The following is a 15,925-nucleotide window of genomic DNA, read 5'->3' as shown; positions in this document are numbered from 1 at the left end:
TTAAGACGATAATTTGTTATCTTATAATATTATCATTCAAGTAATTTATAATCGATATGCAACGAAAGTTACTTACTTATTCAGAACTTCTAAAGCCCCAGAACGAACTTTTTCTTCTTGTCCTTCTTTCGAACCAAATTCATCAGTATCGTCCATGATATAAAGAGGAAGTACATGTAACTGTTCGTCTTCAGGTTTCGCTAATGTTCGGTGTTTTGTCAAACTTACTACCTATAAATTGAGTTTATCGTACACACATAATCGTATCAATGTAAAAAAAAAAAAAAATCATTACAACGCTTTACATACCACAGTGCATCCATTATTCATATTGTGAAGATCTCGATGAGAGTGCGCACAGAAATCGATACAAGCCGTTACACCAGAAAAAGGTCTTCCAGGTTTAAATCCTAATCGACATTCGCTTGCTTCTCGTTCAAATTGAGTTTGATTATTAAATGCTTCCGGTGCAAGGCTCAAATATAAAGGTGATAAAAGTGTAGCCAAAACGTGCATCCTCTCTTCGACCTCTTGTTCCTGATTAAAAATCATTGATATCATGTGTTCCCAAGAAAGAATAGCTATTATTAGAAGTATCTTACCTCTGACCGAACGGATAATCGAAATTTTCGTACAGTTTTGCTTCTTGCATATTTACAACCATTGTAATACATAGACCAAGAGCATCCAAAAGAAAAACTCGCTCCGCAGGTATCGGGATCAAGTCCTTGACAAGCGCAGGTTCTCGGTTCATTAGTACCACATCTTCTGGTCGTTGGAAGACCAAAGCGATTTAATTTGTGACTCAAAAGGGAGTAAATGCGATCAGCTTCATGAGTTGGAACTCCTTCCCAAGCAACCATGGCTACAACGATCCATGCCGTCGCACATTTATGACCTTGTCGATGTTTCACTATGGAAAGGATCTTCTCATCGATGCCGGATCGTCGTATTATCTAGCGAATCACTGATATTACAATCCCATCACCACAGTATAATTTAGACCGATTTTTAATATTAAACTAATATCATAAATTTCTAATTAATGATACAAAATATCGTTCAAATTGAACTTACCCATTTAGCCATTGGGCAGCCTTGAGTAGTCTTGCCTTCCTTCCCAGTATAAACGACCTTCTCGAACCTTATTGCATTTCCCTTCAGCCCAGTTCTTCTTTCAAGATCGTTCCGAAGATCAGACAGACTTGCAGCCGCTCCGAGATGAGTGTAGTACGAGCCGGGTTCAGGTGGACCTTGTGGTTGAACCTCATTTTATTTACGAAACCGACGTTTCAACGAAAGGAAGCAACAGAAGCGGAAACATTTATGCCATGTATGTTATATCCTTGAGAAGGAATTGGGTTAGGTATGTACACACTTCTCTCTGGATCTCTGAACACAGCGCATAATCGATGTATTTTGGCCGTAATTATTAGTACTTTTGAATATAATTATTCTTTCGTGTGCAAATATTCATTGTTAGTGTGTTCTCTCAATGTTAGTGTCGTATTGAATACGCAATAGCAACTCACATTTATCGGCAGGAAAGCAGTTGCAGTCCGGTACTTCGGTCCTAACATTGTTCTTCAGTTTGTCCAAATGATCTTGCAATTTAGTAGTCGATGACGCGTTGCCGCTTTTCGGACTATTAGGTCCTTCATTCTTTATGTCAGAGTCTGATTTCTGTTGAGAATCTGCTAATATTTCATCCCTCGTCTGAAGACCTTGGCAACAACCTTCGCGCAGGTGTTCCGGCGTAGGTTGTTCCGTGCCACCTCTCCGACAGCACCATGAACCAGTACCTGGTGATACTTTGGCGGGACCACCGTCGCCTCTAAATTTATAGTCCGAAGCATCCTGCGATGTTTGACCAGGTTCAGCTTTTACAGGCAGCGTAGTATGGTCTTCTCCTCTAGAAACATTGCAGGATTCAATGCTTTCGGGTATGGCGCAATTGTATTCTCCTATGTTCTCCTGCTTGATGGTTTGATCTGAAGCGTACTTTACCTCCGAACTATCTTCCTCTTTCGTGGATGACTGGTCTGCCTTCATTTCAACGGATCTTTGTTCATTCTCAACCACGATTTTGCTGATGACAGAAGTATCCGCAGTCTGTATAAAGTCAAGGTTGTCCTCTCTCGCTTTCTTAGTTGTGTTCGTTTCTTCTCGTAGATTTTCGAGTCTTTGTGTTTCTTTTTCAACACATTGTTGCTGAAATGTCTTTTCTTCTATAATAGAATTATCGTGATGCTTATTATGGTCTTTCCATAACTGTTGCTGGGTTTGTTCGTGCATACGTTGTTGTTCCTCAGAAGGTTTTTCAAGGACGATTTTATCCTCTGTCGCGAATTTCATAAAATTTTCTATAGCAGTCACACCGGTCTCTGTTAGTACGTTATGATTAGTTAAATTGGTTCCACCTCCTGTCCATTCTAATAAGCCACCACCTTCGGGCAAACTATCGACCCGAGGGTGGTGGCTATGCAATAAAAAATTACCGGTCAAATTTTCATTAGATTGCGCCATTGACATGATTGTCGATTGATTGAGGTACTGATCCGTTCTCTTTTCTTGCATTTTCTCTGAATTTTCATGTGACTCTCGTAATCGATCATCTCCGACATATTCTCCATTTGATCCAATAATGTTGTTAATGTTATGCTGACCTTGCATTTGATGATGCATATGAAGATGCTGCTGCTGTTCTTGATGATTCACTTGATGTTGCTGCTGCATTTGTTGATGTTGCAATTGCTGCTGTTGTTGCAATTGCTGCTGCTGCTGTTGTTGTTGCAATTGCTGCTGCTGCTGTTGCTGTTGTTGTTGATGCTGTTGTTGTTGATGCTGCTGTTGTTGTTGTTGATGCTGCTGCTGTTGCTGTTGATGTTGCTGATGAAGATGTTGCTGCTGCTGCTGCTGTTGTTGTTGTTGCTGCTGCTGCTGCTGCTGTTGTTGCTGCTGTTGTTGCTGCTGCTGCTGTTGTTGTTGCTGCTGTTGCTGCTGCTGTTGTTGTTGCTGCTGCTGCTGCTGTTGATGCTGTTGATGTTGTTGCTGTTGCTGTTGATGTTGCTGCTGCTGTTGATGTTGTTGTTGCTGTTTGCTTAAAATCATTGATTTAAGCCGACTGTTCAGATTCACTCGATTCGATTGTGCATATACATTGTTTTCATGGTTATCTTGATTATCCGAATATCCATTGTTCTTACTATTATCTGCATTTTGTTGCCACATGATTCTTTCTCCAGAATTTTGCATATCTTGTTTCGATGTATGCTGACCCCACGTAGGTTGATTTTCACTTACCGAAGATGGGGACCACGTCATATGATTGTCCATTTTAGTTTCTTGCGATGATTGATTTTGCCATGTTGTAGATTGGTGACCAGGTGTTCTTCTTGGACTAGGTTGAGAATCTGGCCACTGTTGTTGAGGTTGCTGACTGGATTCACTTTTCATGCTATTGGGGGACCAGTTGGGTTGACTAGTTGGTGTGTCTGGCCATGTCATTTGATTGGAGGGAGTCAGTCTTGGATTTTGTTCAAGTTTGGTTTGTTGCGACCATTGTTGCTGTTGTATTTGTTGAGAGGATATAATTAATCCCGAATTTTGTTGACCTGTATTTTGTTGAGTCTGTATTTCAGGACTACTCTGTTGCCACGTGTGTTGACCAGAAGGCGTTACTCTTGAACTTTGTTGGGACGGATTTTGCTGATGATCTGGTAATTTTGGAGAATGTTGTGGCCACCCCTGATGTTGTTTTTGAGTAGATGGCGTCAATCTTGAGTTCTGAGTATCTCTTAATTTAGGACTTTGCTGTGACCAACTTCCCTGAGTTTGTTGTTGAGACTGTTGTTGTTGTTGATTCTCAGTATTGTCAGTCCACGATTGAGGAGTTTGAGGTTCCTTTACGGTACCATTTTCCCAACTCATATGACTACCTGGTCTTGATAACTCTTGTTGTCCTTGTAGCTGCATAGCTTGTTGTTGCTCATTTTGCTGCTTCATAGTATTCTGCATACTTTGTTGCTGAAGCTGCTGCTTTGAAGACTTTTGCTGTTGATGGTGTTGTTGAAGAGTAGAATCCGACCACGTCATATTATTATTATTTACACCACTGATTTTTGAACTCGTACTAGTATCAGTCCATATATGTCGTTGACTAGTATCCGACATAGCATGTTGCCGTTGCAAATGTTGCTGCTGTTGATGTTGTTGCTGATGTTGTTGAGCAACTTGTGATTGCCACTGATTTTGTAGCTGTTGTTGACCCATTTCCACGTAGCCTGGATATCCGTTAGAGTTGTGTAAACTCTGTGGGCCCGGTTGAAGTGGATACCCAGGCATCTCGTTTCCCGACACATTATTCGCAGCAATTGTGGCAAATCCTTTTACTTGCGTGTCCGTAGGAGGTTGCTGTTGCTGCTGCTGTGACGGTTGTTGTGCCTGTTGGGTATCCATGTGTACGGAGCTACTACGGCTTGTTGGAGTAGTTGAAGGTGGTGGTGCCATTGTCACATCCTGAAAAGAGGATCATTCGATCTGTAACTTAAAATCGATTGCAGCTTTATCATCCGCAAGAAGAGACGCTTACTCTTCTTTGCTATGTAATACATGTGTTAAACCAATGATACGATTAAAGCACTACTATTTTGTAGATGTGATAATTAAAAAATTAAATTTATCTTCTTGCTTTAATACATATTTTGCACGTATCACTGTATTTGATATGTATTTTAGCAACGAATGTTAAGCTTCGTCTTCAAATATAATATAAAAATATGGCCTTTGCATAAAACATTGCCACGAATAAGTTTTACTAGCAATCCTTACCTGCTGCTGGTAACCGTTAACATAATCCTGTCTTTCGTAACCAACGGGTTGCGTTGGTGTTGAAGCAGGATCCATAAATTGACCATTTAATGGCCTCTGAGGTGTCGAAGCTGCCGTCTGTGGTGCCACTGGTGTTAAGGGTGAAGGTTGCCCCGTAATTGTATATTGTCCTGTAGTCCCGGCTCGTTGAAATGCCGATTGATCAGTAGTTATAAAAGTTTGCTGTTGATACGCGACTGCAATGACAATTCGTAGCAATTCGTAAAAATGTATATAGCTATACCTATGTATTTTTAAAATAATTGTACTATGCAATTCCGTATGTATGTACCTGGCTGAGGATGATAAGGCGTTGCGGTGCTGTATTGAGTGTGATATCTTAATTCTTCTAACTGATTAGGAGCAGGAATTTGTTGAATAAATTGTTGAGGTGGCCATGCAGCTGGCGTGGTTTCAACCGCGACTGCACCCACAGGACCAACTCCCTGATGCCATACCGTATTACCGAAACCAGCTGCCGGTCGAAAACCAGCACTAGAATCTCCATAAAATGGCACTACTCCGGGAGACTAAAACATACGATATGCACAATATATACGAAATGCACGGTATAATAGATTTAATATAAACTTCAATAAAGTCTTTTCTAGTCTTAGAACGAACATAGTGCGCTTTAACTCTTGCATTTAATTCGTGGCCGCGTGTATGTATATTTAATAAAAACAAATATTAAAAGTATCTAAATTTTGCATTTAATGCTATTTTATCAAATAACATCGTAGCATTTGCCAGACATAACAAATTGTTTAGCTAGACCACGATTGTTACGTGTCACTGTTCGATCAACAGTTATTGAATTACGAAAGTAATCCCATCAACCAACGACCAAGGAAGAGGAATTTCCTCGCAACATCCCATAATCGGAAATCCCAGAGGTAGATTGATTTACCGACGATCGATCTAAACACGAAATACGCTCAAACATATTATATCAATTTGATATCAATACGTAAGCGATAAAAAGGAAACCATGTATAAATTACACATATAAAGTTCCATTTACTTGCTAGTTTAAGTTCATTGAATTCGATTGTAGTCATTGCACTGGTGCACTGGTTCCCAATTCATTAGCTTTTAGCCCATTAACATTAAATGCATTTACAGAAGGTCTTTGAAACGGTGATCTAGTTAATTTTAGATTCCTTTCATTTTCGTTATCAACAACGTCCTCGAAATACTATCCCCATTGTAATCCTGTTTCTTTTCTCAATGGGAAAAAAAAAGAGAGACAGAAAACGGCGGAAATAAAAAAAAAGGGCAGCGATCCAGAAGGATATCTGGAGGCTTCTTTGATGCAAAAGCATAAACCACTTAAATGAATCGCTTCTTTCGTCGTACGATCGATAATAGAAGGGTAGTAGTGAGCTCGAGAAACTCCGTGAGAGCCCCCAAAGTGGCCGTGAATCCGTGTTTGTGGTCGAGGTTGATAGCATCGAAGGCGGGCGTCTCGCCAAGCGAGACAGGGGTCTCTTTGCCCCTACCCCTTACCATAGCACACACCAACCGATGTGGACGCTCTACTCTCGGATAGACCTCTCCTTCCCTCTTTTCGCAGCTTTCTCGCTTTCTCTCGGTGTGCCCTTAGGGGAGAAAATCCTTCCGTTCTCGTGGCACCGTGACCTAGGGCAACGTGAGAGCCCGAGGCGCGATAAAACGGGATGTCCCGTGACAGCACCCAAACATAACCCTCAAGACCCTGCCCGCCAACTCGAACCACGTCGACTGCCAGGCTCTTGCTCTCTTTCTCTTACTCTCTATCTCTCTCTCTCTCTCTCTTTCTCTCTTGCATCCTCCATCTCTTCCTACTCTCCAGCTAAAACCCCGGAAAGAGTTCATTGCCCTCGACCTTTCGTACCTACTCTCCTTTCTCCAGCATGCTCCGCTTACTCTCTAGGGCAGAGCCACTTTACGTGCCGTATTACGAGCACACTCGTCGTCACTGACGACGCTGAATACAGATTCTTTTCACTTACCGAGTCTGCCTGAAAATAGGACGTTTATATCGGCACGCATTACTTTCTCGTTTACCAACTCGCGCTCGCGCGCACATCTAGCTTCGCGTAACACGTTATAGCTTGTTCCTTGATCGCGTGCGAATAAACAGCTGGTAGAGTCGGATAAACCGATAAAAGCGATGTTTTTCCTTTCGTTCTTTGTCTGCGACTCGACAAAATGGACCATGCCGGAAGAGTTTCGCTATCACGACACGGCTGTAATTTATTTCATATTATATATCTTGTTTACTAATTTTTGTTTAGATGTTTTATTAAATATTTTCATAATTATATGTTCCTAACAAATTTATATCAAAAGTACTTTAATAGGATGTAAATTGTGTTGCTACAATAGAAATTGATACATTATCGATAAACTATATTTTCATAATTATGTGTTTCTAATAAATTTACATCAAAAATGCTATACTAGGGAGGAGTTGTGTTACTCCAAAAAAGACTGATACATCGTCGATAAACTTTTAACATTATCACATTGATTGATGCTAAGCATCTTGATGAATCTACGGATATATCATTAAAATTATTAACGATATCAAATTATTTAGAAAAGGTCATGTTATAGGTAGTACTAAGATCGTTATCTTGATGCAATCATTTTCTAATTTACATTTAATAATTCTGAAAATACTCGAGTAAATTGATTAAAACGGAACACTCTATGTTGTACATATATATCCGAATACATGGGCGGCAAGAGAGAAGTTTATTTATCGTCGTGTCAGCATTCACCTCCTCCTCCTTCAGTTACCCGTACCGATACCATCGCTTATTCCCCCGCTCATTGGCTTACTACACAAAAATCAGCTGACAATTTACTTGTTAAGCATCTTTATAATATTCTTAGGCAATGTTCTTTTTAATCAATTTATTTTTAAATTGAAAACGAAGAACGATGTTTTAGATACAAGAAAGTTGTTTCTTCGTGCAAAGATTTCTGTCCTATTATTTTGGTTTACTAGCTCCTGGAATTTACATAAACTTACTACATACATATTTATCTCATATATATCTATCACGGGCAATTGCGAAAGAGAAAACCGCACGTGCTTCGCGGTCGAACGCAATTCGCGTACAGGCAACGATCGCCCGGCATTTCGTGGTTTTGGTTTACTGCATAATTGCGCGTTTCGATGGATACGCCGACACAACATTGATACCTTTATCGCCACGATATTGCCAATTACCGTCGAGCGACATCGAGCACGTTTGTGTATGCAGATGGCGCTTTATACCCTACAGAATCTAACCTAATATGTATAATGCGTGAAAATGCATAGTTAACGCCAAATTTTCCACGATTACTGTCGAAATTGAACAAAAATTTTACACCTCGTTAACCAATATAATTCATGTGATCAACAAGAAGATCAATACCATCGATTGAGATGTAGGTGTTTTTATTTTATCCAAGTAAACGAAAGAAAAAAATATGAGGAAATTCATACAAGTGATATTTAATGCTGGGTTCAAGATTTTATTTATACAATGAAGACCTAAAATGGTATCTTAATTCGAGCATAACGTTTGAATAAAGAAAACATGAAGGATAATTTTAAACGAGTATGTACCAGAACTCCTGGCATCCAGATTTCTTGAATGAATCCCAAAAGAAAAAAAAATGAAGATAAGAAAGGGAAGAATATGGCGTTTTTTTCCTCGCGTCAAGGGTTGTACAGAAATCGGCTACCGAAATGGCAGTATGACGTCTAGGGTAGGGGTAGACTACCGACAGACGGCGACTGCGGGGGCGGTGACCGGCCGCCAACGCGAATCAATACCCGCAGGAACAGGAACCGCCGACCTACGAGGTGTGTGTGAGAGAACGAGAGACACGAAGAGAGAAAGAGAGAGATTCGCCGACGAAGAAGAGAGAGAAAGAGAGGGGCGCGAAAACGGCGTAGGAGGAGAAGCAGGATGAGACTGGAGAAGGAGGAATTGCGAGTTTCTCCCACCTCTCACCTACTCTTACCACTACCAGCATTGCCATCACCTCTCCACTACTACCATCGTCATAGTCGCCGGCACTGCTGCTAATACATACGAATGTTCAGAGGTTGCTGCTCTACCTGTCTACCTTTTACGACTCTTTCGTGTCTTCGACGCTTTCCTTTTCTCCTCGACACGTGTAAAAGATGCATGCTCGAGGCGGGAGGAAGCGGAGGAAACGTTGAAGAATGCGTGAAGAAAACGAGATCCCTCTCTTGGGACATGGGACTAGTGTTCCTCTCGTGCTTTTTCTGATCCACATTGATACCTCCTCCTCCCATTGATCACTCTTTTATCTTTCGTTAATTTTTCAAGATCTTTTGGATGATCTTCGGACATACTCTCCTGTTTTTAAATTTATATAATAATATAATTGATGGAATAAAAGAAAAACATAAACGAAATATGACAGAAGAAATTATCTTAGAAACTGTTAAGGAATCCAACATGCCTACGAGAGGTTAGATAGTACGATATGTCCGAATACGTATTACTACTTCGTGACTTACAGTCTGGAGTTCGACGGACCGTCTATACGTGACCTTGACGGCCGACGATTGGACGGGGTTCTGCCCGAGAGATAGAGTGCGAGAGTGAGAGAGACCGAGTGGAAGTCCAGAAGACAGTACGGCTACACGCAGATTACTCCTCTCCACACTACCACTCAACTGTACACACACAAACACACATCGTCGCTGGCACATAAATGCATGCCATAGTCGGAGACTGGTTTGCCCAGTAACCTCGCATACTGGCCGAGCTAAGAAGAACGAAATGTACTCTCCAAGTCGAATACAAAAGACCACATTCCTCTATTCCTTCGAACCCTTCACGCCTTATCTTATACCACCTTCCTCTTTCTCTGTCTATTTGTCTGTCTGTCTGTCTGTCTCATTCCCCTAACTTTTCTTTGGTAGTCTTGCTTCAGCTTATAACACATTCCATCATATTATTTTTCTTTTTACTTTGAGCGTTTAAACAGAGTTCAGCTCGGTAGATAAATCAAATACTTATATACCTGCATCATTAATCAAAAACTATTGCCAAATTTTGAGCTTCTACCAAACGGTTTAAAATGGATATAAATGACCACTTGTCTTGGATCAACGGAATCAAATACGTTCGATTGATTTTTCTCGATGAACAAGAATATTCTAGAACAAGTTTTTTACTTAGATCTATAACAGCGTTCGATCGCTAGCAATCTCCGATTACCTCGTAAACAGGATAGGAGTTTCTTCGCGGTTGTTGCAAAAGGATCATAGCATATCAAATGACAGAATTGTCACGTGCATTATTGTCTCGAAATGGACATACATATCTAATTGAGGTCGCGTTACATATTCCATGTATCTGTAGCGATCGTTTTAATAGATGATCAAGTCACTATTGTTGTTTGCATCCTTTCTTTACACTGATTAAATATTATTGAATATGATACCATATAATATGATACCACATAATACCAGATAAAATACTTATCGAAAATAGTTGCTCGTTTGTAGATGAGTAAATGATGGAATTCTTTCTGTGTTAATCTTGTTGGAAAAGTGATACCACGATAAGCGTGAACGTTCACTAATCCTTACTATAAACAGATATACCACATTGCCCCAGGCTCTGAGAGTTCTAATGCAATTTTAGTTCGGTGTGGAGGCAGGTCGAAACGGCAAGTAACAAGGGTCTAGGTCAAGGTCTTAGTTCTAGTATTGCTATAGAGCGAAATCAACATTATTGGGCTGTACTGTAAATACATAATGCACCCGCTATCAACAATAATATTTAACAAATGGATGTCGAATGTTCGAAAATGATGAAGTACAATAGAATGTAAAGAAAATAAGCCCAATTAATGACATCACTTTTCTGTAAATGGAGAACATCGCAGGTGTTCGTACAATCATCGCAAGACTATAAAACTGTATACAAGGCAAAAGAGTAATCAGAGCACTGTGCGACTGCTGAGTAAAGATAGATAAGTAAGTAGAACTGCGATAGAGTGGCCTGACATCTATTATCAAGAAAAAAAAAACGTATCGTCCTACTATTTTATCGAAATGTTTCCAAAAATTTCATTATCTGTATAAGCATTGCACAGATATAACCGCAAATAAATTAATGCGTAAATCATCTTGTGTAAAAATATCTTTAATTAAAGCTATCATTTTGTTCGTATTTGTGTTGCCAGCTTTACTGTAAAACAACTTGTAGTAATAAAAAAAAAAAGAACGCAAAAAGATTTCTAAGTTACTCACCATGGAGACAACGGGTGGCGGAGGATTTCCGTTTCTGAGAGCCGCCGTTTGCTGACTCGCCGCGGGGTTCAGGTTGTCCTTGGCCTGCTGCATGGGATCCGGCTGATGCAGAGGCTGCTGCGCTTGCTGTTGCTGTTGTTGTTGTTGGTGTTGCTGCAGACCACCGATGCCTGCTTGAGGACTACCAAGACCTGCGGGTGCACTGTCTGGCGTGCTGACTTGTCGAGCGATTTTTCGATAACTCTGTAAATTTGAGAATAGAAATTTTTTATTGGAATATTATTCTTTCGTCTCATTCGTAAATTTTAAATATCTATATTAATTCAAATGCAAGATTTTATTCAAATTTCAAATAATTTTTTAAAACGTTAATTTCAACGAGTATTATATTGGAAACAATAAATTCAATCGAGCATCACTTAAGAACTACACAATCCATACATTTCTCACTCGCATCTTACTCTAAGATGAAAATTACAGTAAATCAACGCTAGAAGTCTGAAGAAAAAAAATGTTTTTCTACGTGGGAGAGTTGCATCGAATAATTTCTAATGCTGCGTTCATCTTCGTACCATCACAGAAACTAGAAACAACGTATACATATATTTATCTTCGGAAATGAAGGAAGAAAAGGATGCTGGTACGAGAACTGAGTATACGCTGGTGTGACCCTAATGCTAAAAATAGCTACGTGGCCTAAGTAGGCCGAGGCGGCTGAAACTGTTTCCATAGTCCAACTGGTTGAACGAACATCGTCGTTCGTACCAAAGCATGACCCCTTCCCTCTTTTCTTCTTCTTTTTCTTCTCCTTCTTCTTCCTTCTCCTAATTTTCATTCTTCGTTTCGTAAATTCTATGATCATGACAGATGTCGCGAGCTTTGGATACTCGTCGAAATCAAAACGATATCGCGTACATTGTAAACGCAGTCATTAAAATAATAAACTATAATTTATTTTTATTTGTTCTGCACAAAGGAAATATATATCGATATGGATGCATCTTTTTCATACCGAAAAAAAAACATATTTTTACATAATCGTTACATTTCGAATGACTAACCAATTTTGAACATCGTTCAAGTAGATATTTTTCTATTAAATAACGTAATGGAAGAAAGAGATAAACGATTGAAATATAGTTCAAAAAAGGTGGAAAAAAATCGATGATAATCTTACCTTGAATAGAATATGGAACCTAGTTTATATAATAACGTGCATGCATATAATTATATAAGCTCATTATCTCGTGAAGGAAACATTATTTATTCCGATATTAATAACACGATCGGAATACAGTCGCGAGGATGTATGAAATTGTGGCTTCAAACTAACGGTGAGAAACACATCAACATAACATATATGTAGAAATCGACAGCTATTAATTTTCTCTCGCACGTGCATCATACAAGCATTCGATCTTGCCCTCTCTCTTTCATTCTCAAGTCCGTGTATTTCACGATGGAGTACACAACTCACAAATACGAAGACTGCATATCGGATTTATAAATAGGCAAGGTCTTGGGCCCACGCTAAGCCCACAGGAGAGAATCATATTTGCCTACCGATTGCTCTGTCACCCGCTGAGATATTTTATTTACATAAATCGAGTTGCGACGTACGACCGGACGTGCTCGATCATTTCAATATATATATATATATATATATATATATATATATATATATATATATACACATATAAAATATGTCATTAAGAAATATCTCATAGAAGAAACAAGTTATGGTTTAACTGTATAGATCTAATAAAAAATTAGTCGATTGGTCTCTACACGTAATTTATAAAAAACCAAGAAATTTAACTAATCCATCGCCTAATCTAATTCATTTGGCAAGTAACCTCCTGCAAATAATTATATCATATGATGAATATTATATCGTATGAAATTTAAAGTAAGGAACGATACAATAATAGAATAGACTCATTATATTGCCGCAACGAGCTGATACAACTCTTTTTCACACCACCTTCGAATAGCAGTCTCAACTTCACAGACTCATCCGTTTGTTATGCGATTGATGCGATTGGAATGACGAACAATCTTAAAATGACACACGTTCACTACCATGGAGTCCATGTTCTTTCACGGTAAATCGACTTCTTGAAAATCTCGACGCTTTCTCTCTCTCTCTCTCTTTTTCTCTCTTTTTTTCTCTCTTTCTCTTTCTCTCTCTCTCTCTCTCTCTTTTTCTCCCGTCGTCTTTTATCGCGAACTTTAATCGGTGCTTTTTCAAGCCAGCCAAAGTTATAAATAGTCTTTCCTTATTCCCTGCTCTCAAACCGTCACGTGAAAGGCAGCCTTCCAAACGAGATGAAAACTTTCTTTATCGAAATGAATTAAACTTCGTTGTCGTCGTTCTCGTTGTTGTTATTATTATTATCATAGAATTTCGCGGGACTTGATCACATAAAAATAATAATAAATAACGTACCGACCTGTAAAACTTGTCGTCGAATTAAACTGACATCTTATTTAATGAAATATGTTTTGTAAAATGAAATATAATATCGATACGACTAAGCATTACGGGAACAGTAACTCGGTCGGATTTGACTTATCGTGCGATTACGATGGGCAGGAAAGTCATTATTTGTTTTCTACCGATAAAAGAATGATACCGAATGGAGGAAGGAGAAGCAATTTATGGGAGACATTACGAAACGACGCGACGCAATATTTTATTGTCCTTGCCCAGCTATATAACTCGCGTAAATGTAATTTTTTTCACTGTCTCTCTCTCTCTCTCTTTCTCTCACTATATATATATATATATATATATATATATATATATATATATATATTTATATTTATATCTTTCTCTTTCACCCCCCACCAAATCACTAACTTTTACTTCTCAACAGCAAGAAAGAAGACTCAACGGACTTGTCGCGAATTGTACATTAAATACTCATCGATCTCCCTCGTCGAAGATGAGTTTCAACGAATGACACTAACGACGTTACTCGACGTAGTCGTGGTAAAAGCTCAAACCTTCGGTTTGTCCTTGTCTCATACGAGGGACAATGACCACCGGCTGAACTCTAGCCGGTTATTACCACCATAATTTCATCGATTATTCGCATATACTTCGCCGTTGAGAATTCTTAAGAATATCCTTCCTACGTCTCCGCGTGTAATTTCATCCATACGAAGGTTATCTTTTTGTTTATCTTTTGAATTTAATACTTAAATTATTTTCCATTAAATTCTACTACTTCTTCAAATCTCATATAGTATAGCATTCGTTTGTAAATCTTTAATATATTTGACTTTTCAAAATATCACTTTCTGTAATCGTGATCTTGGAATATATGGAGTTGAGTTTTCTTAAATCATTCGTTTTTTTTTTTTTAAGACAAAAGGAAAAACTAAAAAAAGAAGATGCCTCAAACCGGAGCACCTTTTGGCCATTTCATTTAGAACAACGCGACGCACAGGTTCGTTCATTTTTCTAACGGCCACGGAGTACCGCGCGCTATAACGACCGACGTGCATGCTCGTTTACGAGCTCATTTTTCGGACGATCTCGTCGGAAATAAATCCGCTGGAGGCTGTAGAAAAACTCATGCGAGGCAAAAAGAGAGAGAGAGGAAGGGAAAAAGAAAAGAAGAAAAAAGGGACTTCTCTCTCCTTTGTCCAAACCGCGTAGACAGCAACGGCTCTTTAATGGCAAAGACAAGCAAAAGCGCATCCTGTTTTTAATGACCGAACTTGAGCGTGGAAATTCATTAAATCATTTTTTTTCTACTTACTTTTTTTCTTCTTTTAATAAATCTAATCGTACGATGCATTCTTTTTTTCATTCTTCAAATAAATTTAATTAACAACAATTAAATTATTTGTTAAGTATCTTTCATCGAATCGTCCATTGTTACTTACTTGTTTTTTTCTCTGCTTTTTTTTAATCCGTGCATACTATAAACGAATATAAAGCAGTAATAGATCGGTTTTGATTTATCATTTTGTTAATGAGACTGTTCCCCCATTATGTTGCGTATCCATAAATCATAGAAATAAATCGACGAATAAACGATCTATTGCGCATAATGATCGTTAAAAAAGAAGGTTTGAGCGGACGGTCGATCCTTCAAGGATGAATCCGTCATAACGTACATATGTACATTTCTGTAGATGTGTACCTATATATGTGTATCACAATCCTGCCAACAATGGAGATCGAAATTACGCGGAAGCCAAAGTCGATGGTAGCTAACGAGCACGGTTATTGAAAAGATAATACGTTCTCTTATTTCGTTCCCTTTTAAATCGTGAACGATTCGCTTCGTCATGAGGATATTTATACCAGGGTGCCTTACGCTCCCTCGAGCACCTTTTCAAAATTTAAAAATCGCATTACGCACGGTTAACGATTTTATATATCGTAAAAAATAGGGACAATATAGTTCGGGCTTTTTATTACTTCTATCGTTGGTAGTTCATTGGTAAATCGCATTGATCCAACATTGTTCAATTCTCTCTCTCTCTCTCTCTCTCTGTCTCTTTCTATAAGAATATATCTTCTTTTTCACTACACGTCGATTGAAAAATTTACCTTTCAATATTCTCGAACACACTAAGTATTAGGCCCATTTTCATCAAAAAAAGATGATGGGTCCTTTTGAAACGTCGATCATCGTTGAGGAAATATAATACATGTCATAATGGATCATTTTCCTTTCCTTTTTCCTTTTCAAAAAATTTTTCCTCTTTTATCAGCAGGTAAAAATACTGAAGTGGAATCTATGACCGAGAGTTTCG

The 15,925-nt window shown here is 38.8% G+C and overlaps 1 protein-coding gene across 9 annotated transcripts in view; it reads right to left on the bottom strand.

Annotated features, from left to right (window-relative positions):
- Positions 1–15,925, bottom strand: part of LOC127067491 (uncharacterized) — a 71,349-nt gene that overhangs the window by 5,616 nt on the left and 49,808 nt on the right. For 8 of the 9 annotated variants that reach the window (XM_051002466.1, XM_051002468.1, XM_051002467.1 and 5 more), the window contains 8 exons: positions 11,150–11,392; positions 5,162–5,399; positions 4,831–5,066; positions 1,533–4,518; positions 1,078–1,253; positions 603–956; positions 310–537; positions 77–231 (listed from right to left, as the gene is read on the bottom strand). In XM_051002466.1, coding sequence (XP_050858423.1) covers positions 77–231; positions 310–537; positions 603–956; positions 1,078–1,253; positions 1,533–4,518; positions 4,831–5,066; positions 5,162–5,399; positions 11,150–11,392 — 4,616 coding nt within the window. Of the gene's footprint in view, positions 1–76; positions 232–309; positions 538–602; positions 957–1,077; positions 1,254–1,532; positions 4,519–4,830; positions 5,067–5,161; positions 5,400–11,149; positions 11,393–11,721; positions 12,107–15,925 lie in introns of those variants that run through there. The other variant, XM_051002472.1, reaches the window with a different exon arrangement.

Source organism: Vespula vulgaris, chromosome 11, assembly GCF_905475345.1.
Source record: "Vespula vulgaris chromosome 11, iyVesVulg1.1, whole genome shotgun sequence".
Taxonomy (NCBI): Eukaryota; Metazoa; Arthropoda; class Insecta; order Hymenoptera; family Vespidae; genus Vespula; species Vespula vulgaris.
This window is presented reverse-complemented; position numbering and strand designations above follow the sequence as displayed.